The 23,392-nt window shown below is 39.6% G+C and overlaps 1 protein-coding gene across 1 annotated transcript in view; it reads left to right on the top strand.

The window, feature by feature from the left end:
* SLC9C2 (solute carrier family 9, member C2 (putative)) overlaps window positions 1-23,392 on the top strand; it is a 100,701-nt gene that overhangs the window by 28,362 nt on the left and 48,947 nt on the right. Inside the window, exons 8-10 of the mRNA XM_011962458.1 lie at window positions 1,200-1,343; window positions 16,446-16,614; window positions 19,142-19,223. Of these exons, the coding sequence (XP_011817848.1) occupies window positions 1,200-1,343; window positions 16,446-16,614; window positions 19,142-19,223 (395 nt within the window). The remainder of the gene's footprint in view (window positions 1-1,199; window positions 1,344-16,445; window positions 16,615-19,141; window positions 19,224-23,392) is intronic.

Below are 23,392 nucleotides of genomic sequence, written 5' to 3'. Positions count from 1 at the left end.
AAAAAAAAAAAAAAGAAAAGAAAGTTTTTAACTCAGTCAGTTATTCCATGATTTCCGAATTTTTTGAAAACTATTCACTGGGGTTTGAGGTCCCCCCACTCAAACTCTTCCCTGTAGGGGTTCAGAATCAATTGAATCAAGAGATAGAAATCACTTGGAGAATGAAACTGTCTCCTTGATTGGGGTACTGCTGTGTGTATCAAAGAACGTTGTTTATGTCTGCAGCTAAAACGAGGCTTCCTTATGCTTCTTTCCAAGCATAAATTTTGAGATCCAACTGTAAGGAGACTGGTTTGTGGGGCAGATACACTTACCCAGTAAGCTGGAGGGGAAAGTCTCAAGAGAGAGAATCTAGAGGAGGCAGGCCTTGAGATCTGCTTGTGGAAGTCATACTTGGCTCTGACCCAGGCATGCTACCACATGGAACCATATAGAACAGAGCATGTATTCTACTGAGGCCTCAGCCCCCTGCCCTAACCCGTGTGCTTTGGTCTACTCAGTAAGAATCTCTGGGGGTGGTTCTGTCAATTTTTAGAATTCAATCTGGGTGATTGTAATGCTTTCTTCTACTTAAAAACTACGTTAGTACAGACAGCACCGTAGGAATTCAGAGCAGGACTACTTCCATCTAGGGTGCTTAAGATGCTTTCATGGACAGCATGAGATTAGAGTTAGCCTTACAAGACTTTTAGGAGTGCAGTAGACAGGAAAGCAGACAGGGGAGACTTTCATAGTAAGTAGAAGTGTACGTGTGGGTCACAGAGGGAGAGGTTGTGCAGAGAGCATTGAGATGATCCTGTTAGCTATTGCAAAGTTCAAGTTACTAAGGTACCTCCTAGTAGCAACTACAACTCTGGGTTTAGCAGTAGCAGGCCCAACAGTTGACATGCTCCCACTGAATCCCAGAGAAACTGATAAATCATCACCTTGGGGGGAGGTCCTCATTGTTCTGCCTTGCTCTTATTATTCTACTGTGAGAAGCAGCCCATAGGTATTGGTGTGATGAAGGTAATGAAAAATATGGAACTGGGTGTGTTTAGATCCAACAAAATTCTTTTAAGTGTTGACTATAACACAGATGAAGGCAAGGGCCTCTGCTAAGACATCATGGAAGATATAAGATACATGCTTTTATGTGAAAAGGAAATATATTTTTAAGATGATTGCTTAAAATGTCATTTCTATTTCATTCATCCTAGGTTCTTAAGAATTTTTTCATGTGTATATGAACATTTAATATACACTTTCTTTGGCATTGTGATTGGATGTGGAGAACTCGACCATTATGAATTTTACACTATAACTTTCATAGTCATTTTATTTACAACAGTGAATTTGGTAAGGTAAGAATAATATTTTAAAGTTTGTTTACTGACTTAGATTCTCAAGGCCAGAATTAGAATTAGGAAGCAGTGACATACAGCAAAAAGGACTCTGGACATGGAGCTAGGAAACCTGCATTGTTGTCAAGGCCTTGACAATAGCTTGCTGTGCAATTTGGGGTAAGTGTTTATTTTTCAAGATTTTATCCATAAAATGAGAGGGATCGGCATCACCCATAAGCTAGATAGAAATGCAAATTCATGGGCCCATCTCAACCTATTGAATCGAATCTCTAAATATGAGATCCAGGAAACAGTTTCAACATGCTCTTCAGGTAGTTTGTATGCATGTTAAAGTTGGGCATCACTGGACCAGATTAATTGCTCTTAATATTTTTGTGGAATTTCATCATAATTTATTATCGTCAATAGCTATGAGAAAGCCACTATCATGCTATGTACCAATAGCTATGATAATGCACTTACCATGTACCATATACCATTAATATGAAAATAACCTTGTGATGTATGTGCTATTGCATCACCTCACGGATGAAGCTCAGAGAATGTAAAAACCTGCCTAGAGTCACTCAACTCATAAGAGCAAAGTTGGGATTTCAACCTGACTCCATGAGCATCCTTATTGAAGAATGCCATTGCCCACTGATGGTAGTTGTGTCTTCCATAAGAATTTATGACAATAGGGCCGGGCGCGGTGGCTCAAGCCTGTAATCCCAGCACTTTGGGAGGCCGAGACGGGCGGATCACGAGGTCAGGAGATCGAGACCATCCTGGCTAACATGGTGAAACCCCGTCTTTACTAAAAATACAAAAATCTAGCCGGGCGAGGTGGCGGGCGCCTGTAGTCCCAGCCACTCGGGAGGCTGAGGCAGGAGAATGGCATAAACCCGGGAGGTGGAGCTTCAAAATGATGCTGTCATGAAAGCAGACTTTCTCAAGACTCCGTCTAAAAAAAAAAAAAAAAAAAAAAGAATTTATGACAATGTTTCCAAAAACACTGTCATTTTCACTCAGGATGGTGGCCAAGGTAGCTTGTCTTATAGTATGTTCCCATGGAAACTTGAGTCTGCTGACTCAAGGCACTGCATGCAACTCAGATTGTCACTCTCACACAGAAGGCTATGTATACAGCCCTGAGTCCCACCCCTATCCCCCACCGCATCAGAGTGGGGCCTAAATTGGTGCCTGCCTGCTGTTCCCATGCAGCTGTGAAATCAGTAGCCATCTTACCGTCTTTTCTCTGGCTCTCTGTCTGGACTCTTAAAAAATAGGTTTTAAGTTAGTCATTGCTCCCTAGTATAATTTAGGTGTTTATGTTTATTTCTGGGTCCAAATTCCATCTCCCACACTTGTTAGCTTTGTGACGATGTATGTGGCTTTGGGTCATTACTTAATCTAAGTTTCAATTACTTATCTGTAGAATGGGCATAATAATAGATCATCTCAGAGGGCTGCTGTGAGGATTCAATGAGGTAATGCAAGTACAAGAATTTAGCACCATGCCTGGAACCTAGTCAATGCTCAGTGAAGTGAGTTTTTGCCATGATTGTGGCTATTCTTATTTTTTCAGGATAAGAGACAACTTTTGAAGCTTCAAAATAATGAAAGGATTCCCCAGAGAAATTATCAGTAGGTTTTAAAACAAAACATTATTAGTAAAATTAAAACATGAAAACAAACCACCACTGCATTTGTTAATTCTTTCAGCAGATATGTATCAAGCCCCTGCTAAATGTCAGGCATTGTTCCAGGCACTTAGGACACCGCTATGGATGAAAGAGTCCGAAAACATGAACATTTCTGCCATCGTGGAGTTTACAATGTAACTGAGGTTTTCAGAAAAAACCCCAAATCATGTTAAATAATGAATATAATATATTAGAAAATAATGAAGACTATGAAAATAAATAAAGCATGGTGAGGAAGTTGGTTGTGCTAGCACTAGACGGCAAGCTGCAATCCAAACCCGGTGGGCAGGGTAAGCCTCAATGAGAAAGTGACATTTGAGTAAAGATATGAAAGAGGTGAGGGAGCCAGGCAGATGCAGGAGGAAAGACTCATAATTGTATCTGCCCTAAGGGAGGGGCCAGCCTGGTATGTGCAATAAACAGCAGGGAGGCCTTGGTCACTGAAACAGAGAGGGGAGAGCAGGAGATGAAGATAGGGAGGTAAGTATGAAAAAAAGTAAGAGAAAGAACCCATATATGAATGCCTTTGTGAGTTAAGAAAACACCTGGGAGGATGTACATCAGGCCCTTAAGAGTGGTTACTTTGGTTTGGGGAATGGGATTTGTGAAGGGGAACAAAGTCAGGGCATTTTAGCTTTTGAAATGTTTACTGAGGATGGAGCCAGATGGCAGAATAGAAGGCTCCACTGATCATCCTCTCACCACCCTCAGGAACACCACATTTTAACAACTATCCGCACACAAAAAAGCACCTTCATAAGAACCAAAAATCAAGTGAGTGATCCCAGTACCTACTTTAAAATTCATATTGCAGAAAGAGGCACTAAAGAGGTAGGAAAAACAGTCATGGATTGCTGACACCACCCCTCCCCTGTCCTCCCCCGACACAGCAGCTGTATGCACTTGGAGAAGGGAGACCACAGCAACTGGGGGAGTTTGCATTGAACTTAGTGCTGCCCTGTAACAGTGGAAAGCAAAACTGTACTGAACTCAGCCAGCACCTGCCCACAGAGGGAATATTTAGACCAGTCCTAGCCGGAGGGCAAGTGCCCATTCCAGTGGCAGGAACTTGAGTTTCTCGGCAAGCTTGCCACTGTGGGCTAAAGTGCTCTGGGATACTAAGTGAACTTGGAAGGCGGTCTAGGATACAAGGACTGCAATTCTTAGGCAAGTCCTGATGCTGTTCTGGCTCAGAGTCAGTGGACCGGGGCAGTGCATGACCTAGTGAGGCAGCAGACAGGGTGGCTGGGGGAATATTTGTGCCACCCATCCCACAACCTCAGGCAGTGCAGCTCAGAGCAATGAAAGTGACTCCTTCCTTCTGCTTGAGGAGAGGAGAGCGAAGAGTAAAGAGAACTTTGTCCTGCATCTTGGATACCAGCTCAACCACAGCAGAATAGGGCACTGGGCAGAGTCGTGAGGCCCCCAGTTGAGGCTCTAATTCCCGGACAACATTTCTAGACACACTCTGGGTCAGAAGAGAAACTGCTATCTTGAAGGGAAGGACCCAGACCTGGCAGGATTCATCACCTGCTGACTAAAGAGCCCTCGGGCCTTGAGTAAATACAGCAATACACAGGTAGTATGCTGTGGGCCTTGGGTGAGACTCAGATGTGTTGGCTTCAGGTACCAGCTTGGCCACAGTGGGGCAGAGCACCAAGTAGGCTTTTGGAGTCCCCAAGACCAGGTTTAGGCTCTTGGACAGCATTCTTGAACTCGTCCTGAGCGAGAGGGGAGACCTCTGCTCTGAAGGGTGAGTCTCAGGCCTGACAGCATTCATTACAAGTTGGCTGAAGAGCCCTTGGGCCTTAAGTGAACATGGGTGGTGGTGTGGCAGAAATCCCAGGGGACTGGTGGTAGTGGTGGCCATGGGGAAAGGCTTTCCTGCCTGTGGAAAAAGGAGGAAAAAGCTGGAAGAACTTTGTCTTGTGGTTTGAATACCAGCTTAATCACAATAGAATAGAACACCAGGCAGATTTCTAAGGCTTTTCACACTTTTTTTTATTTTTTATTTCTTTTTGAGACAGGGTCTTGCCATGTTGCCCAGGCTGGTCTTGAACTCCTGGGCTTAAGCAATTCTCCACTATTTGAGAATACACAGTCAGAGGACACAAAAGAAAAAAGAATAAAAGAGAATGAGGCACACCTACTAGATCTAAGAAATAACCTCAAAAGGGCAAATCTAAGTGTTATTGGCCTTAAAGAGGAGGTAGAGAAGGAGACAGGGGTAGAAAGTTTATTCAAAATGGTAATATCAGAGAACCTCCCAAACCAAGAGAAAGATATCAATACTCAAGTACAAGAAGGTTGTATGCCAAGCAGATTTAACCCAAAGAATGCTACCTCAAGGCATTATAATAATCAAACTCCCAAAGATCATGGATAAAGAAAGGACCCTAAAAGCAGAAAAGAAACAACTTACAATGAAGCACCAATCAAGCAGAAATTCTAGAGTAAAAAATGCAAGTGACATACAGAGGAATGCATTAGTCTCTCTTAATAGCAGAATTGATCAAGCAGAAGGAAGAATTAGTGAGCCTGAAGACAGGCTATTTGAAAATATGCAGTCAGAGGAGATAAAAGGCAAAAGTCAGGCAGCAGACTTTTCGGTGGAAACCTTACAGACCAGAAGAGAGTGGCATGACATATTTAAAGTGCTGAAGGAAAATAACTTTTACCCAAGAATAGTGTATCTGCGAAAATATCCTTCAAACGTGAAGGAGAAATGAAGACTTTCCCAGACAAACAAAAGTTGAGGGATTTCATCAACATCAGACCTGTCCTAGAAGAAATGCTAAAGGGAGTTTTTCAATCTGAAAGAAAAGGATGTTAATGAGCAATAAGAAATCATCAGAAGATATAAAACTCACTGGTAATAGTAGGTATACAGAAAAGCATGGAATACTATGACACTATAATTGTGGTGGGTAAACTACTCATATTTTAAATAGAAAGACTAAAAGATGAACCTATCAAACGTAGTAATTTCAACAAATTTTCAGGACATAGACTTACTGGTAATAGTGGGTACATGGAAAATCACAGGCTATTATAACACTGTCTGGCAATTCCTCAAAGAACTAAAAGAGGAACTGTCATTTGGCCCAGCAATCTCACTACTGGATATATACCCAGAGGAATATAAATCATTTTACTATAAAGACACATGAATGTGAATGTTCATTGCAGCACTATTCACAATAGCAAAAGCATAGAATTAACCTAAATGCCCATCAATGCCAGACTGGATAAAGAAAATGTAATACGTATACACCATGGAATACTATGCAGCCATAAAAAGACTGAGCTCATGTCTTTTGTGGAACATGGATAGAGTTGGAGGCCATTATCCTTAGCAAACTAACACAGGAACAGAAAATCAAACACTACATATTATCACTTACAAGTGGAGGCTAAATGATAAGAACTTACGAACACAAAGAAGGAAACAACAGACACTGAGATCTACTTGAGGTGGGAGGATGAAAGGAGGGAGAGGAGCAGAAAAAATAACTATTAGGTACTGGGCTTAATACCTTCATGATGAAATAACAGGTACAACAAACCCCTGTGACACGTGTTTACCTATGTAACAAACCCTCACATGTACTCCCAAACCTAAAATAAAAGATTTTAAAAACCCTGTAATTGTGGTGTGTAAACTCCTAAGTAGAAATGCAAAATGACAAACTACATTTGTCATAGTTGTTGTAATTACTACAACTTTTCAAGACATAGTACATACAATAAGACATAAAGAAACAACAAAAAGTTAAATAGCGGGGGGGGGTGTAAAGTCAAAGTGTAGCATTTTTGTCAGTTTTCTTTTTGCTTATTTCTTCGTTTATGCAATTAGTGTTAAGTGTCATCAATTTTAAATGATGGGTTATAAGATAGTATTTACCAGCCTCTTGGTAACCTTAAATTAAAAAATACAACAAATACACAAAAAATTAAAAGCCATAAATTAATCATACTGCCAGTGAAAATTACCTTCATTGAAAGGGCTGGAAGGAGCAAAAGAAGAAAGAGAAGACCACAAAACAACCAGAAAGCAAATAACAAAATAGTAGCAGTAAGTCCTTACTTATCAATAATAATATTGAACATAAATGGACTAAACTCTCCAATCAAAAGACAGAGTGGCTGAATTAATAATAAGAAAACAAGACCCAATGATCTGTTGTCTCCAAGAAAAACACTTCACCTATAAAGATACACAAAGACTGACAATAAAGGGATGGAAAAGGACATTCCATGCCAGTGGAAACCAAAAAAGAGCAAGAGTAGCTGTACTTACATCAGACAAAATACATTTCAAGACAAAAACTGTAAGAAGAGACAAAGAAGGTCATTATATAATGATAAAGGAATCAATTCAGCAAGACGGTATGACAGTTTTAAATATATATGCACCCAACACTGGAGCACCCAGATAAAACAAATATTATTAGCGCCAAAGAGAGAGAAACTTCAATGCAATAATAACTGAGACTTCAACACCCCACTTTCAGCATTGGACAGATCTTCCAGACAAAAATATTAACAAAGAAACATTGGACTTAATTTGCAACATGGAACAAATACACCTAACAGATACTTACAGAACATTTTGTCCAAGAGCTGCAGAATACACATTTTTCTACTCAGCACATGGATCATTCTGAAGGATAGACCATATATTAGGTCATGAAACAAGTCCTAAAATGTTAAAAAAAAAAAAAACTGAAATAATACCAAATAAAAACCATATATGAGAGACCCACCCACAGCTAGTACCATACTGAATAAAGGAAAACTGAAAGCCTTCCTCTAAGATCTGGAGCATGACAAGGATGCCCACTTTCTTTACTGTTATTCAATATACTGTTGGAAGTCCTAGCTAGAGCAATCAGACAAGAGAAAGAAATATGGGGCGCCCAAATTGGAAAGGAAGAAATCAAATTATCCTTGTTTGCATGTGATATAATCTTATATTTGGAAAAACCTAAAGGCCAAAAAATTAAAACTGATAAACAAATTATCAGTTTATCATTAGAACTGATAAACAAATTCAGTAAAGTTGCAGGATATAAAATCAGCATACAAAAATCAGTAGCATTTCTATATGCCAACAGTGAACACTCTGAAAAGAAATTAAAAAGTAATCCCATTTATAATAGCTGCAAATAAAATCAAATACCTAAGAATTAACTTAGCCAAAGAAGTGAAAGATCTCTACAATGAGAATTATAAAATGCTGATACATAAAATTGGAGAGGACACACAGAAATGGAAAGACATTCCATGTTCATGAATTGGAAGGATCAATATTGTTAAAATGTCCATACTATCTAAAATGATCTACAGATTCATTGCAACCTCTGTTAAAATACCAATGCCATTCTTCACAGAAATAGGAAAAATAATTCTAAAATTTATGTGACAACACAAAAGACCCAGAATAACCAAAGATATCCTGAGCTAAATAAATAAATAAATAAATAAATAAATAAATAAATAAAACTGGAGGAATCACATTACTTGACTTCAAATTATACTGCAGAGCTATAGTAATGAAAGCAGCATTGGAATGGCATAAAAACAGACAGATAGACCAATGGAACAGAAAAGAGAACCCAGAAATAAATCCATATGTCTACAGTGAACTCTTTTTTGACAAAGGTGACAAGAATGTATATTGGAGAAAGAACAGTCTCTTCAATAAATGGTGCTGGGAAAACTGGATATCCATATGCAAGGGAACGAAACTAGGCCCCTAACTCTCATCATAGGCACAAATCAAATTAAAATGGATTAAATAGGTAAATCTAAGACTATAACCCATGAAACTACTGCAAGAAAACATTGGGGAAACCCTCTAGGACACTGGTCAGGGCATAGATTTCTTGAGGAATAATCCACAAGCACAGGCAATCAAAGAAAAAAATGGACAAATGAGATAACATAAAGTTAAAAAGCTTCTGTATAGTAAAGGAAACAATCAACAAATTGAAGAGACAACCCACAGAACGGGAGGAAACCACCCACCTGGGCAGTGGTGCGCGCCTGTAGTCCCAGCTACTCGGGGGGCTAAGGCAGGAGAATCGCTTGAAAAACCCGGGAGGCAGAGGTTGCAGTGAACTGAGATCGCACCACTGCACTCCAACCTGGGCAACAGAGTGAGACTTTGTCTCAAAAAAAAAAAAAAAAAAAGAAAGAAAGAAAAGAAAAGAAAACTACCCATCTGATGAGAGTTTCATAACCAGAATATATAAGGAGCTCAAACAAGTCAATAGGAAAAAATCTAAAAATCTGATTAAAAATTGGGCAAAAGATCTGAGTAGACATTTCTCTAAGAAGACATACAGATGGCAAACAGATATATGAAAACATGCCCAACATCGTTGCTCATCAGGGAAATGCAACTCAAAACTACAATAAGATATCATCTCATCCCAGTTAAAATAGCTTATATCCAAAAGACAGGCAATAACAAATCCTGGTGAGGATGTGGAGAAAAGGGAACTCTCATACACTGTTGGTGGGAATGTAAATTAGTACAACCACTACAAAGAATATTTTGGAGGTTCCTCAAAACACTAAACACAGAGTTATCATATGATTCAGCAATCACATTGCTGCATATATACCCCAAATAAAGGAAATCAGTATATCGAAGAGGTATCTGCACTCCCATGTTTATTGCAGCACTATTCACGATAACCAAGATTTGGAAGCAACTTAAGTGTCCATTAACAGATGAATGGGTAAAGAAAATGTGGTACATATACACAATGGAATACTATTTAGTCATAAAAAGGAATGAGATCCTGTCATTTGCAACAATATGGAAAGAACTGAAGGTCATTATGTTAAGTGAAATAAGCCAGGCACAGAAAGACAAATTTCACATGTTTTCACTTATTCGTGGGATGTAGAAGTTAAAACAATTGAACTCATGGGGGTAGAGAGTTCATGGGGGGTTACCAGAGGCTGGGAAGGGTAGTAGGGGGATAAGGGGGGAAAGTAAGGATGGTTAACAGGTATGAAAAATAGAAGGAATGAGTAAGACCTAGTATTTGATGGCACAACAGGGTGACTATAGTTGATAATTTAATTGTACAATTAAAAATAACTAAGAGAGTCTAATTGGATTATCTGTAACACAAAGGATAAATGCTTGAGGGCATGGATACCGCATTTAGCATGATGTCATTATTATGCATTGCATGCCCTGTATCAAATAGCTCACATACCCCTTAAATACACACATCTACTCTGTACCCACAAAAATTGAAAATTAAAAAGTTTTTCATATACTTTTTTACTATTTGAGATTTTTTTTCAGTATTCATGTATTGTTTTATCATTTAAAACCAAGATAAAGTAACTAGATTGGCCTGGCCTTCTCTTCCCAGTTCTTCCTGGAGTTGGGAAAAGCTGGGTTGAGGGGGCATTTAGAAAATAATAAACATTATGGAGGATATGACAAGTTCATAAAAGAAGAAATATTAATGGCTAAAACATGTTTAAGTTTTAAACCCACTAGAAATTTTTAAAAATAAAATGAAAAGTGGTAAAATCAGTGGTTCCTAAAATTCATGCATTCAGCCCTGTGAGAGTGTGATAAAGACCCTATGAAACACTGGCCCTGCCCCCCTCATCAGCCGGCTCAAAGGACCCTCTGCTGCTTGCTCTCTTCACTCCAAACATGTGTGACAAAGTTCCTCAGATACTTGTTCCTTCAGGTCCTTCCATAGCTGTCCTCTGGCTGTCCTTCATCCTGGCCCCTGGTACCTTCAGATTACAGGACAAACCATCCTTCCTCAGGGAAAGCCTCCATGCTTCTGGTCCCTGCCGTCCACCTCCACCAGGGGAGGCACTGTTCTCCCACACTCTTTGTCACTGTGTAGTTCTCCTTTTAGCACTCCCTGCAAGTATTATAGAACACTTGCTTGTATAGTTAATGATTTAATGTTTGTATTCCACTTGTAAGAATGTGATTTAAAATGTGGAGTGGACAATGTGCTCATCAAATTATATATGTTAAATATGTGCAGATTTCTGTACACCAATGAAGCTGTTAAATTTTTTTAAAAATCTGGATGATGATTTTTTTCAAAGTGTTTTCATTGTAGTCATATTCATAGAGATGAAAAATTAGAAAGAATCCAAAGGTCCTGAGGGGTGTGAATTATGGAAAAGAAAATCTTGCACTTTCCATTTATAAAATCACTTATCCTTGATGTGTATATTTTTCAGATTAATAGAAAATCGTTCCTAATCTGTTAAGCTCCACTATGTAGAAAATGTTTAAAGAATATTTAAAATTAATAATCTTGGAAGGTAGACCAAAAGTTACAATTTGTGAGATTGCTTGCATTTTTGATAATCAGAAAAATAAACATTGTGAAACTCATTAAAAGATATTTTTAAAAATTCAGACCTCAGAATTTCACTTTGATGAAGTACAAAATTAGAAAAAACGAGTATAATTGATCTCCACCTTGACAAAGATGAATTTGGCTTCTTTGATGTTGCAGTCAGCACTTCTAGGGAGCTCTGAATTTTTTTCAATAGTCATTGGGCACAGGGGCTAGTTTCTGACTTGAACGATGACCTTAATGAATTTTTTTCCCTATAGAGTTGTAATAGGCATATAACTTAATTCCTATTAAAATGGTGCCCAGATTTTTAGTACTCAAAAAAATGAAATTTTATTTCTAGAACTGGCTTTACTATATAGCTGTGAGCTGGATCCTGGTGGATTTAATTCACATACAATCAGGTAAATTCATTCCAATCTAGTGACTTCCCAGGTCAGTTCAGGATTGTTAGATTAGTTACAGTCGTGTGTGTGTGTGTGTGTGTGTGTGTGTGTGTGTGTCCTTTATGTGATTGGTCAGTTCTTGGGGGAATGGGTGGGAGTGGCTGATCTTTTTCATGTGTGATTGGCCAGTAGTGGTGACAATGGAAGGGACCAGTGATGTTCATTTTATCTGGTCAAGCCTGTTCTGGGACCAGTTGCTGATGTCCTTGAAGGCTGTTGCCTGGACAGGGGCTCTAGTCCAGACTCTGTTGTATCTAAATCCCTCAGGTTAGTCATACTCCTGAGGGACTGTCAGACTTCCCATCCATACTCCATTCATCAGCAGGACCCCACATTTCTCTGACCAGCTTCCCCCAGTGTGAAGAGCTGGAACTAAGGGTAGAATAGAGACACTGTCTCCTATCAACTCTTTAGTCTGAGGTCAGAGGATGCTGATTCAGCTAATTCTACTTTCAGGTCTTGGTTGTACAGCTATGCAAACTTGCCTTAAAAATAAGTAGTCTTTTAGCTCAGAAGCCAAACAATATGGTACATTTTTTTCCCTGGTCTCTGGTGACATCCCTTACCCCCAGCTCCATCCCAGGCAAACAGCAACCCCACGTCTCTTTCTCTAAAATGGAGTGACTGTGACCATGTAAATACAATAGGACTTGCTGTTTGAAGTCTGAAGGTTCACAGAGATGCATAAAACACAGTACCTCTCCTCAAGAAGTTTAAAATCTAGTTGGAGGGATAAAATAAATATGTAAATAACTGTGACATAAGGAAAGATAAGCTTCATATAGGAGGCTTAAGAAATATGTTATGGGGCCAGGCACAGTGGCTCACACATGTAATCCCAGCACTTTGGGAGGCCAAGGCGGGTGGATCATGTGAGGTCACGAGTTCAAGACCAGCCTGGCCAACATGGTGAAACCCTGTTTCTACTAAAATACAAAGATTAGCTTGGTGCGGTGGCACATGCCTGTAATCCCACCTACTTGGAATGCTGAAGCAGGAGAATCTCTTGAACCTGGGAGACAGAGATTGCAGTGAGCCAAGATCATTCCACTGCACTCCAGCCTGGGTTATAGAGCGTGACTCTGTCTAAAAAATAAAAATAAAAATAAAAAAGAAAGAGAAAGAAGGAAAGAAAGAAAGAAAAAGAGAAAGAAGAAAGAAAGAAGGAAAGAAAGAAAGAAGGAAAGAAGGAAGGAAGGAAAGAAAGAAAGAAAAGAAAGAAAGAAAGAAAGAAAAGAAAGAAAGAAGAAAGAAAGAAAAGAAAGAAAGAAAGACAGAACGAAAGAAAGAAAGAAAGAAAGAAAGAAAGAAAGAAAGAAAGAAAGAGAAGAAAGAAAGAAAGAAAAGGAACAAGAAACGTGTTATGAGACTTCATAGCTAGCTGAGGGGTTCTGTGGAATGCCTGCCCTGTGCTAGATTTACAAATTCGAAGGAGTCATAGATTGGGTTTCCTGGGAGCAGAATCTGAGAGAGAGGGTTAGGAGGGTTGGGAGAGTTGTTGGCAAAAGGTTTATTGGGCAAGTGTGGAAGGCAGAATTGGGCAAGGGGAGAAGCTGACCCACAGCACAGTTTCATCCAAGGCTCCCCTGAGCTATGGGAAACTGTGGAGCTGGAAGGGCCCTTCAGAGTCATCCCACACTGAGATAAGGGAACAGGCCTTTGTATCTTCATAAGGCAGTCATTGGCCAAGGGCTATCCCTTGAGAGGCAACAGCTTTGAGGAGGGCAAGTCCCTGTGGCCCAGAGCAATGTGCAGTGAGAGGCAGAGCCATGCAGGCCCATTTAAATCCTCAAATTCCCACCAGTTGGAGGATGGGCTGTCAGCCCCGAAAAGGAATTCTAAATGGAACACCACAATATCCACTATAAAAGGAGTGCTGTTCCTGCAATATATGAATGTGTTTTCTTTTTCGTATTATACTTCTTTACGTATGATCGTCCTTCTATTCAGCTAAAAAAGATTAAGATTTTATGATGAAATTCCAAAACAAAGAGTTTATATGTAGCTCTTGATTTCTGAATATTTTTGAGACCACACAATGAGACAACGGTTCTGAAAGCCAGGCTTTGCTGAAGAAGAGAAGACTTTGTTAAATTCTGAAAATATCCTTTTTTATATCAAGAGACAAGCTTGGTAGATTCAGGTTACATAATTTTCTTTTATGCCATGGTGAAGATAATGGAGGCTATGACAAACAGGAAGGGGAAGTAGAACATTGCTGATTATAGAGGGGGTTGAGACCAGGGTGAGGACATTGCTCCACTCCCATCACATCCCCACCTGTACCTCCGGTTTGGAACTCTGAGAAAATACAGCCTCCTAGAGTGACATGGGCCTAAGGCTACTGAGCAGAAATGGTAAGTAGACAATAGGCCTGAGATAGTGCTTTTGATCCTTACTTAATCTGTTTCTGACATGGAAGAAATCTGAAGTTCTTTCCTCCTCTGTGGTGAATTCAGAAGATACTTGGTGAGTGTGCCAGAAGGGTCACCAAAGTGACCCCAAGTCGGAAGGCTGCATGGGAGACCATTCAAACCTAGGGTCGAATGGGAGTGGCAGCAGACCTCAAGGGATCTGCAGTGCTGGGGTGGTGGTGGTGGTCATTTAGTTGGTAGAGGAGACAGGTCATCCGAGCAATTACCATGCATTGGCCTTGCTGAAAAAAATAGACCAAGAATACTTCCCAGTAGATGTCTCAAGAACAGGGGCCAAAGGCCAAACACAAGAAACACAAGTCACCTAAATCGACAGATGTTCTCTGCAAGCCTTTCCCTGATGCCATGAGTTATGTGAGTTTCCAGACCCTGTCTTGGGAAGGCAGGGCAGGGGGAGCATCTTGGAAAACAGGACAAACTGCTCTTTATAGGGAAATTTGAATTGACTCTTTATATAGGCAAGATCAAGTTATACTCAAAGAATATTTAAACTAGAAAAGACTAAGTTATCCCATTTGAAAGTTAACATTTTGTTCTGCCATGAGAGCCCATGTGTAAGTTGAGATTGGTCATAAAGAAAGAAACATGGCTTTAGCACACTGTTTGACTCAGGTATACATCCATTATCTCATTTCATCTTCATAACAACACTAGGAGATAAGAATTATCATCTCCAATTATTTATCTCTGTTATTTTCTACATTTTGAAGAAATCGTACCCCAGAAAAGCAAAGGACCTTTTCCAAGGTCAAATGGCCAGTGAGTGCCAGAGATCTTGCTGAACTGATGGTTTCACGTCACCAGAGGAAAGGCTTTAATGGAGGGAATTATCCTTAAGTTGGCCCTTGACGTGTGTAGGGGTTTTCTGTAAAGACTTGAGAAAAATATTTCAGAGAGGATGAGCCAAGATAAAGAAATGGGAATACATGAACATAATAAGCATTGCTGATTGAATATTTTGTATGGATACATATGTATCATATATAGTTATAATTATGTATTGATTATGTATTGAGTGCTGACCACATGCAAAGCATCATTCTAAGCCCTGAGTAAATTGCCTCATTTAACTGAATTACCACAATAATCCTTTGAGGCAAGTACAATTGTTATTATCTTCATTTTACAGATGAAGAAGCTGAGACACAGAGAGATTAAATAACTTGCTTATGTAGTTATGCAGTTAGTAAAAGGCAAGCCTAGATTTAACACAGGTAGGCTGACTTCAGAGTATTTGCTATTCTGCCTCCCTGTTTTTGATATCAGGAAATGACATAAGTTGTTTCTATTTTGGTTGGACTCTGATATTTTAGGGAAAGGTTATTTAGTAAGGCTGAAAAGGTTGGTAAGAGTCATGTTGCAAAAGGCTCGCATGCAAGGCAGAGGAGTTTGCCCAAATAATTTTATACATTATAGGTGGTAATTGTAGATTTTCTGTTTCTCAATGACTGGAATTCTGTAAATTGACTTGTGCAATTGTAGCTGATCAACTGATACACAATAGTTTTTTGAGGCTAAGAACATATCTGCTTTCACTTTTGCTGAAATTTCATTTGTTCTAAATTATCTGAAGTCCAGTATTGATATTCTCTCAGGGCCAGTCCCTTAATGATAGATTTTAAATTTTGGCACAGGGTCCTATAGAAAAGTAATCTGGAGAGCAAGAAGGTGCAAATTAAAATTATTTGTGTGACTTTTAGCTTATGATTCTTATGGGAGCTCAATAAACATTTGGTTGGCTTAAGTTTATTAATGTTTCTAAAATAATTTTACATTTGAGTCATGATCTGCACATGCCCCCATTATAATTTTGAATCCAGTCATGTATGGCTTTTCAGGAGTAGACGAACTTGTCAGCATTCTTAGAAGAGGCTTCCCTGTAAGAATTTACTACCTAAATTCAAACATTATACAGTAGTGTTGATGATAATTCCTTATATTTGTTTAGAATTTCTAGCATTATTTTTCAAGACTTGAGTGTCATGTGCAAAATTTAAATAGTAGATTTGGTTAGTCCGAGAAAATTGGAAGGACTTAACAATAAATTGCATTTTTTTTTCTTTCCTGAAAATTTTTATATTGAATTTAGTATTTAGTACATGCTTTCAACTATGAATAACATTAATAAACAAGACGTGATTTATTTTTAATGTTTCCCTCTCCACAGGTTGCTTACTGTTTTGTTAGTGAGCCCTATTTTGATGCAATCAAGTTATGAATATAATTGGCGATGGGGAGTTGTAATCACGTTGTCTGGAATTAAAGGAGTTTTTAATTTACTCTTGGCTCCTGATATTTATAATCTTGCTGAACAGAAAGTGGAAGTACCACAAATGGTAGGACAGATCATATCTCATGATTATTCGTATTTGTCATTTTTACTTATCTTGCCCACTTGTCAGAGAACCCAGTAATAAAGTTCACCAGCTTTGAATTAGATTTTTAAAATGCATTCTTTTAAGTAGAAAGGAACAGATTAGAACGTTATTTATGTTGAGAATGTGAAAAGGACCAAGTCATGGAGTAGTTATGGATGTGGTATTAGATACACTGGGGCTTTGATCTGGACTCCACCATTCACAGGCTGGGTGATCTTGAGGAAGTTCCCCAGCCTTGCTGAGCTTCAACTTTTAGCTGAGAATTGAGATCATGCTCAATAAAATACCAGACACTTAATAAATGCTCAATAAATGTTATTGAATACACAAATGCTATTTTCTTTTCTTTTTTTTTTTTTTTTTGAGACAAGATCTTGCTCTGTCATCCAGGCTGGAGGGCAATGGTACGATCTTGGTTCACTTCAACCTCCGCCTCTCAGGTTTAAGCAATTCTCATGCTTCAGCCTCCCAAGTAGCTGGGATTACAGGTGTGCACAACCACATCTGGATTATTATTATTATTATTATTATTGGTATTTTTAGTAGAGACAGGGTTTCGCCATGTTGACCAGGCCGGTCTCGAACTCCTGGCCTCAGGTGATCCACCCATCTCGGCCTCCACTCAAAGTGCTGGGATTACAGACGTGAGCCACCAGGCTCGAGTACAAATACTATTTTTCAATAGCTGCCAGAAAGCACGAAAAAACAATGCTCTCGTCAAGAGCATTTTAATCCTTATAGTTCTTAGAACAAAAACTGAAATGCTAGGTAAGTATACCAAGGTAAGAAATATTTTATACATTTTTAAATTAAGGGTCTAGTTAGATTTATGTCTTTAGGGCTAATTTTAAAAAAATTTATTTCTCGAAAAATTCTGGGCAAAGACTCCATTATCTGTAGTACAAAACAGAACTTGATTTCCTTTCCTTTCTCAAAGCCTTTCCCCATGGGTTAGCTGATGGATTTCTGGGGAGTCTGGTGGTGGCTGCATCTGACAGTCCAGGCAAGATTCAAAGAGCCCAGTGCAACTGCTGGCCGTGTACTTTGTCATTTGTGACAGCACTGTGAGCTAGCTAGAGAAGTTTCCAGAAGCTGCTAGAAATCTCCAGGATCAGCCTCTCATTACCTTCTAATAAGATAAACCCCAAATCTGTTTCTGGGAGGGGGAAAACCTCTTGAATGATATGAGCTCAAGAGCACTGACTCGTCTACCAAGGAATCTGGAGGTAGATGTACAGAGTTTGTCGCTATTGTCCAATTTCCATCCCAGAACTTCTCTTCTTTACTATTTTGCTGCTGTCCCAAAGGCCCAAGGAATACAGTATTTATTTAATACCTTCTTTTTGGGAGCAACTATTGACCTCTCCATCTTGCATGTAGAGAAATCCAATCAAAGAGTAGCCTTCTGTATGTAGCAGAAGAGGGAAAGACCTCAGGTGCCCTAACTCCCCAAACAGGAAGTGCTATTTTTGATGGAGTATCATATTCATATTCCTCATCACATTTTTTTCTGAGGTTTTATATCCACGGGCCTGATTTGGGCATTAATTTTGAGTTCAAATAACCAGTGGTTTTGCAAAGACTTTGGTTCTTTCTATGCTCCAAAAGAAAAGTAAAATAATCAACATTACAGCTCCTTCGATTCTCTTTTATGCAAGGAATTGGCCTAAAACCAAGTCAATGAGAAGTTAACTAACACCTGGGCATCATTTTACAGTGTTTCTTAGTTCTGTCTGGTGTTAAGAGTCCCACTGCTTCCACCCTAGACCTACAGAATCACAACCCACAGCGGGAGTCAGTAGGTTTAACAAGCACTTCAGGTGATTGTTATTAGTTAAGCGTGCGAGACACTGGAGGAGAAATTACTAACTCCTCTTTTCAGTGAAGGATGCTGTGGCTCAGAGTGATGGTTAAATTAACTGGCCCCCGGTCACATGGCTAAGAAATGGCAAAGTCATGGCCTACAAATGTTAGTTATCTTTCTGCTTCCACACAGCACCTCTCCAGGCCTCATCACAGCTCCTGCCTTCTCCTTCAGAACCTCTGGTACAGCCGTAGTAAATGCTGGTGGCAGGCACATATCCCTCTGCTGCCCACAGTCACCACCGCCTGTGGCTGCTGGGCTTTCTCTCCACCCTGCAGTTTCCACAGCCATGCCTGGAGTGGTTACCGCTGTGCTGTCTTTGCATGACTGCTGCCAGGAGTGGCAACTGTGGAGAGCTTCCTCCCTCAGTGTCCTTAGCACAGAATCTCCAGTCTATTGTTTTCCTCGTTCAGATTGAAAATTAATGTCTGCCCCAGTGTAGTATGTTCAGGCAATGTCCACGAAACTGCCTTTTTGCCTTAACTGACTTGTCAGAAACAGGATTTTAAAATGTGGATTAAGATATTAATAGAATTTTGTTGGTGGCTAATTGAACAATGATTGCTGTTGGAGTACTTATTTAATATTTTGGTTCTAACTATTTATGTGCTTTGTTTTTAGTTTATACTCTATGTGCAAGTAATATCATTATTGACAATGGGAATAAATTCATACATGATGACTCAGTCAGCCAGGAAGTTAGGTAAAGTATATGTCTCATTCATGAATTAGCTGGGGAGAATAATACAAACAGGTTATTGCTGGGTGTCATGGGCACGTTTCTCATGAAGCTCAAGGAATTGGTTTAGAAATTATTCATTTTTCATGTATTCATATATTTAGATGCATATTGCTTGGGATATTGGTTCAGCCAGTTTAACGAAAGCCAGATGAACAGAGGCTTAAACAAGACAGAAGGGTTTTTTTTCCCTCCACCAAAAAGTCCAGAAGTGTGAGATGGTTCTACTCTATAAGGTTGTTTAGAAATTCAAGTTCCTTTCCTTTGATTGCTCTTCCATGCCCTAGGGTGCTACTCTTGTCCACAGGGTAGAAGCCTGCTCACTACTACCATGTCTACAATCCAACCAACTAGAAAGGGGAAATGGTGGGGGAGGGGTGTGTGGCAATGGAGGGTAAGCAGCCTCCCTCTGTATATATCATTATCACTCACATTACATTGGCCAGAACTTAGTCACATGGACACACATGGGCAAGGGAAGCTGGGAAATATCATCTTTCCCTGCTGGTGATATAACCAGCCAAAACTTGGAGAGTCTATTGGCAGAAGGAAGAAGAAGAGAATGGATGTTGGGAGATATCAGCAGGCTCTGCCACAGTTGGTTATTTCTAAAAGGAATCTCAGGCCATTTACAATAAAATGCATAAATATAATAAAATAACAAATAGACACATTCAGTAGAGAAATCCAGGATAAGATACTTGGTGGCAGTAGAGTCAAGGGGAGAGGGGAAAACTGGGGTGAGATTAGGCAAAGTCTTATAGCAGAGCCTTAGTATAGTTCAATATGTTATGGCCTGATCCTCAGCTTTGCTGCTACAGAGACCCGATTTTGTCCGGGTATTTAAAACTGATCAGACTACTGGAGATTTACATATCAGGCATAACTTGGAGATATTGCAGGTTCAATTCCAGACCATATGACAAAGCAAATAATGCAACAAATATCACAATAAAGCAAGTCATACAAATTATATGGTTCCCCAGTGCATGTGACAGTTGTGTTTACATTGTAATGTAGTCAATTATAATGCAAAAACACAGTGTTTAAGAAAACTATTTACATACCTTAATGAAAAAAGGCTTTCTTGCTAAAAAAATGCTAACAATCGTCTGAGCCTTCAGCAATTCACAATCTTTTTGTTGGTGCAGGGTTGATAGCTGCTGACTGATCAGATCAGGGTGGTGGTTGCTGAAGACTGGGTGACTCTGGCAGTTTCTTTAAGACAACAAAGAAGTTTGGCACATCAGCTGACTCTTCCTTTCATGAAAGATTTCTCTGTAGCATGCAGTCCTGTTTGATAGCATTTTACATAGAGTAGAGCTTCCTTCAAAATTGGAGTCAATCCTCTCAAAACCTGTTGCCACTGCTTTAGCAACTAAATTTATAAAATATTCTAAATCCTTTGCTGTCCTTTCAACAATGTTCACAGCATCTTCACCAGGAGTAGATGCCATATCAAGAAAGCGCTTTGTTTACTCATCCATAAGAAGCAACACCTCATCCATGCAAATTTTATCCTGAGATTGCAGCAATTCAGTCACATGTTCAGGCTCTTTTTATTAATTTATTTATTTTTGAGACGGAGTCTCGCTCTGTCGCCCAGGCTGGAGTGCAGGGGCACCATCTCGGCTCACTGCAAGCTCCACCTCCTAGATTTACACCATTCTCCTGCCTCAGCCTCCTGAATAGCTGGAACTACAGGCACCCACCACCACACCCAGATAATTTTTTTGTATTTTTAGTAGAGACGGGGGAGACAGGGTTTCACTGTGTTAGCCAGGATGGTCTGGATCTCCTGACCTCGTGATCCCCCCGCCTTGGCCTCCCAAAGTGCTGGGATTACAGGCGTGAGCCACTGCGCCTGGCCTCTACTTCTAATTCTAGTTCCCTTGCTATTTCCACCACATCTGCAGTTACTTTCTCCACTGAAGTCTTGAACCCCTCAAAGTCATCTGTGAAAGTTAAAATCAACTTCTTCCTGACTCCTATTAATGTTGAATTATGAATGCTTTTAATGGCACCTAGAATGGTGAATTCTTTCCATGAGGTTTATTATTGATTTTCCCCACATCCATCAGAGGAATCACTATGACAGCTGTAGCCTTACAAAATGTATTTATTAAATAGTAAGACTTGAAAGTCAAAATGACTCCTTGGTACTTGGGCTGCAGAATGGATGTTGTGCTAGCAGGCAGGGAAACAACATTCAACTCCTTGTCCATCTCCATCAGAGCTCTTGCCTGACTAAGTGTATTGTCAGTGAGTAGTAATATTTTGAAAGGAATCTTTTTTCCCTGAGCGGTAGGTATCAATAGTGAGCTTAACATATTTAATAAACCATGCTGTAAAGAGATGTGCTGTCATCCAGACTTTGTTTTTTCTTTTTTAGACCTCAGACAGAATACATTCAGCTTAATTCTTAAGAGTCTTAGGATTTTCAGACTGGTAAGTAAGCATTGGCTTCAACTTAAAACCACAAACTGCATTAGCCCCTAACAAGTCTGTGCTTTGAAGCTTTGAAGCTAGGCATTGGCTTTTCCTTTTAAGTATTGAAAAGTCATCCATGGCATCCTCTTCCAATATAAGGCCGTTTATCTACATTGAAAGTCTGCTGAATCTACATTGAAATCTACATTGAAAATCACCTTCATCAATGATCTTAGCTAGATCTTCTGGATAACTTGCTGCAGCTTCTACATCAGCCCTTGCTGCTTCACTTTGCACTTTTATGTGATGGAGATGACTTCTTTCCTTTAACTTCATGAACCAACCTCTGCTAGCTTCTAACTTTTCTTCTGCAGCTTCCTCACCCCTCTTAGCCTTCATAGAACTGAAGAGAGTTAGGGCCTTGCTCCAGATTAGATTTTGGCTAAAGGGAATGTTGTGTTGGTTTGATTTTCTATTCAGACCACTCAATCTTTCTCCATATCAGCAATAAGGCTGTTTTGCCTTCTTATCATTTGTGTGTTCACCGGAGTAGCACTTTTAATTTCCTTCAAGAGATTTTTCTTTCCACTCACAACTTGACTGACTAGTGCAAAAGGCCTAGTGCTTGGCTTATCTTGGCTTTCAACCTGCTTTCCTCACTAAATTTAATCATTTCTAGTTTCTAATTTAAAGTGAGAGACATGTGACCCTTTCACTTGAACACTTAGAAGCCATTGTAGGGTTATTAATTGGCCTAATTTCAATATTGTGTGTCTCAGGGAATAGTGAGGTCCAAGGAAAGAGCCAGAGAGATGCAGAAATGGCCAGTCTGAGGGGCAGTCAGAACACACACTTACTGATTGTTGTGTTATGTGGGTGTGGTTTGTGGTGCCCCAACACAATTACATCAGTAATATCAAAGATTACTGATCACATATCACCATCATGGATATAATAATAATGAAAAAGTTTGAAATATTGTGAGAATTACCAAAATGTAGACACAGAGACATGAAGCGAGGACATACTGTTGGAAAGATGGTGCTGATAGACTTGCTAGATGCAGGGTTGCCGCAGATCTTCAATTTGTAAAAACTGCAATATCTGCAAAGCACAATAAGGTAAAGCACAATGAAACAAGGCATGCCTGCACCACACTCACAGATTCATCAATAAACCAGAAGGCTGATTTACTAGTTTATAATAAGGATGAATTTCTATGTGTGAAATTTTTGTGACCATTATCACAGTAGTCACCTCTGATACCAATTTTCTTGATAAACCAGATTGGTAATCAAAAGGTTTCTTGTAGAGCATGGAACTAATGAGGGCAAAGGAAGGATAATGTTGAAGTAGAGTTGTTCTAAATATGGAAGTAGCCTGATATATTTATGCTGTTCTACTCATAAGAGTCAACACTATTCTGCTTGGGTGTTTTCAGAAAGTCCTGCACATTCTTAGAACTGTGCTCCAAAACACTGTTGCAGAACTTCCTATGACAGCCCCCCTCAAAGCAAAGGGCTCCAATGGTTGAGTGAGGCTAGTACTGTTGGAACCGAACTCTCGATTCCCTCCTGGGCAGGGGCCGTCGCGAAGGATCACCGACAGGAGGTTCTCAGCAGAGAGTTATTTATTACTAGCGCGCTAGGGTCCCAAGCTCTAAGTTGGTCCTGGGACCCCGACTGCTTGTTACAGGCTGTTTA

Source organism: Colobus angolensis, unplaced genomic scaffold (assembly GCF_000951035.1).
Source record: "Colobus angolensis palliatus isolate OR3802 unplaced genomic scaffold, Cang.pa_1.0 Scaffold59, whole genome shotgun sequence".
Lineage (NCBI taxonomy): Eukaryota > Metazoa > Chordata > Mammalia > Primates > Cercopithecidae > Colobus > Colobus angolensis.
The sequence above is the reverse complement of the archived record's forward strand: the minus strand, read 5'-3'. Positions and strand labels throughout refer to the sequence as shown.